Source organism: Frankliniella occidentalis, unplaced genomic scaffold, assembly GCF_000697945.3.
Source record: "Frankliniella occidentalis isolate FOCC.00 unplaced genomic scaffold, Focc_3.1 Scaffold800, whole genome shotgun sequence".
NCBI lineage: Eukaryota > Metazoa > Arthropoda > Insecta > Thysanoptera > Thripidae > Frankliniella > Frankliniella occidentalis.
In genome coordinates, this window is record NW_026267909.1 from 16,882 (window position 1) to 19,133 (window position 2,252).

General features: G+C 63.1%; 1 protein-coding gene across 1 annotated transcript in view; it reads left to right on the top strand.

Annotated features, from left to right (window-relative positions):
* LOC113216953 (sodium-coupled monocarboxylate transporter 1) overlaps window positions 1-1,174 on the top strand; it is a 7,194-nt gene extending 6,020 nt beyond the window's left edge. The window contains exon 5 of the mRNA XM_052275714.1: window positions 1,113-1,174. Coding sequence (XP_052131674.1) covers window positions 1,113-1,174 — 62 coding nt within the window. The remainder of the gene's footprint in view (window positions 1-1,112) is intronic.
* Window positions 1,175-2,252: the final 1,078 nt, after the last annotated feature.

Here is a 2,252-nt window from a genome sequence, read left to right on the forward strand (position 1 = left end):
GCTCAGGAGGGCTGGCCAGCTGAGTGGGGGAGGTTGACGTTGCCGGCGGTTACCCTTTCCTGCTCCCCGTCTGTAATCCCTTCCACCTCTCCACCCCGCACTCTCCTTCCCCGTGGAGGAACCTTGAGGCATCCCCACGATCCCCCGCACGAGCAGCAGCGCTAGCGCCCCCCCCCCCATTGCGATTAGGTGGAAGGGGTTGAGGGGCGGCTTAGAGCCAGGGTCTTAGCGGCTGCGCCCGACGGCACCCGGCGGGGGGGGGGGATCCGAACCTTTGGCGCGCGCACGTGGCGACAACTGGGACAGGGATAGCGCGATCTGATCCCGCTCCCAGCGCCCGGCGGCAACTCGGCACCCGCGGCGGGATCCAAGCATTTGGAGCGTTGCTATGCCGTTATCCCCCAACCCCACCCTCTCTCCCCCCAGCGACCGGGTGCCCAGAATTTAAGGTCTTGCTGACACAAACCACCCATGGCAGAAGGACGGTACATAAACAGTGTCTGCGCGCACTGAGGTGGTGTCGGGCTTTCCCGTCGGGGTGTGTCAGGAGGTGTCAGGGCGTAGAACGAGCAGTGGCCCCTCGGTGCGCACAAGACCACTTTCGGCTGATCGGCGTCAGCGGTAGGGTATCTCCTCGCCACGCCACGCCACGCGCGACGCGAGCCGGGGCCGGGGCCGGGGCCGGGAGATGCAAACCCAGGGTGACGCAGGGAAGGAGAGAGGGCGGCGGCTGAGGGAAAGGGGGTTTGCTCCCCCCCTCCCCCTCCACCATTACCCCCCAGCCGGGACGAAATGTGAGACCGTGGACACCGTATCGGCTTCGCTGTCACCTGTCACCCTGCCGTGTCCACCACGTCCACCGCGTTCGCCGCGTCCGCCCACCGGGCCACGGCCATGGTGTTGTGCCCGGTTCCGATCATACCTGTCAAAGAAGGCGGCTTCAACCCTCTCCTCTTACTTGGGCTCGGCTCCCCGCCGGCTCCCTCGCTCAAAGTCCTCCTCCCCTCGCCCCGACCCCTTCCTCGAAGTACTGCGCTGCCACCACTACAACCCCGGCTCAAGTCGCGGACCAGTGCCACACAAACCTAAACGACAATCTTGGCTCTTGGCAGGCGGCCTGAATGGATTGCTCACTGCCATCTCGACTGTGGATGGGAATTCTAATTTTCCATAAATGTATTGAAAACTTTTCAAAATTCTTAAACACGTCTAATTTTTTCCAAAGATATTTTTTTTTTCTGAAAAAATTGCAAAACTTTTGCGCCGCGCCTGGTGTTGCTGCACCGCCGCCGCCGCCCCTGGTGTTGGCCCCCCTGCTGCACCACCGCCGCCCCTGATGTCGGCAATACCCGGCCGATGATGCCATTGGGAGCCGGTCGAGCGGGTGGCTCTTTGTGTGGGGCCGCCGCCGCCCGATTGCGAGCTAAGTGGTGGTGGTGTCAGAGGGGCCGGGGAGGATGAGGACGAGCACGGGGCGGAGCAGGAGCGGTCCCCGGGGGCGCCCTTATCTGTGCCCGGTGCACGGCTGGCCGCGTTTGGCCCGCTTCGCCGCCCCGCTCCGCTGGCAGGTCAGCGCAAGCTCACATGAAGCGCCCGGTAGGTAGGCAACATCTCGCCTGCAGTGCGTGCGTGTGCCGCGGGGTGGCCTACCCCGAACCTCGCAGGCGCTTCCGTTCTTATGTTGATCTGAGAAATAAAACGGAAGCGCATGCACTTCCTGAACTTAATGCTCAGCAAGTAAGTGCCAATCATGCTGGTCGGTAATGGCGCCCGGTGGGTAGGCAACATCTCGCCTGCAGTGCTTGCGTGTACCGCGGGGTGGCCTACTCCGAACCTCGCAGGCGCTTCCGTTCTTATGTTGATCCGAGAAATAGAACGGACGCGCACTTTCTGAACTTACTGCTCAGCAATCATACCGGTCGGTACTAGAGCTCTGCCGACGCTGCTCGGCGCTCCTGCTCGACGTCGTGCTCCTACGGGTATATGACAACAACGGCGGTCGTGGCTCTACTGGACCGGAAGTGAAGGGGCGTGCACGACGACGGCACGGCACTCACAGCGCCCGGGCGCTGCTGGGGGTTGGGTGGGAGGACTGGCGATGTCGCTTCTGTGTCGACTCTGGGGGCCCACCGAACGCGACAGCACCGAGAGCTGCGACCAGGAAATCCCGATTATTCCGCCAATTAACGCAATTAAACGGCGAGACGGGATGAGGGTTGTCCGGGTGGAACTGGGCGTGGGGGGATGGGGGA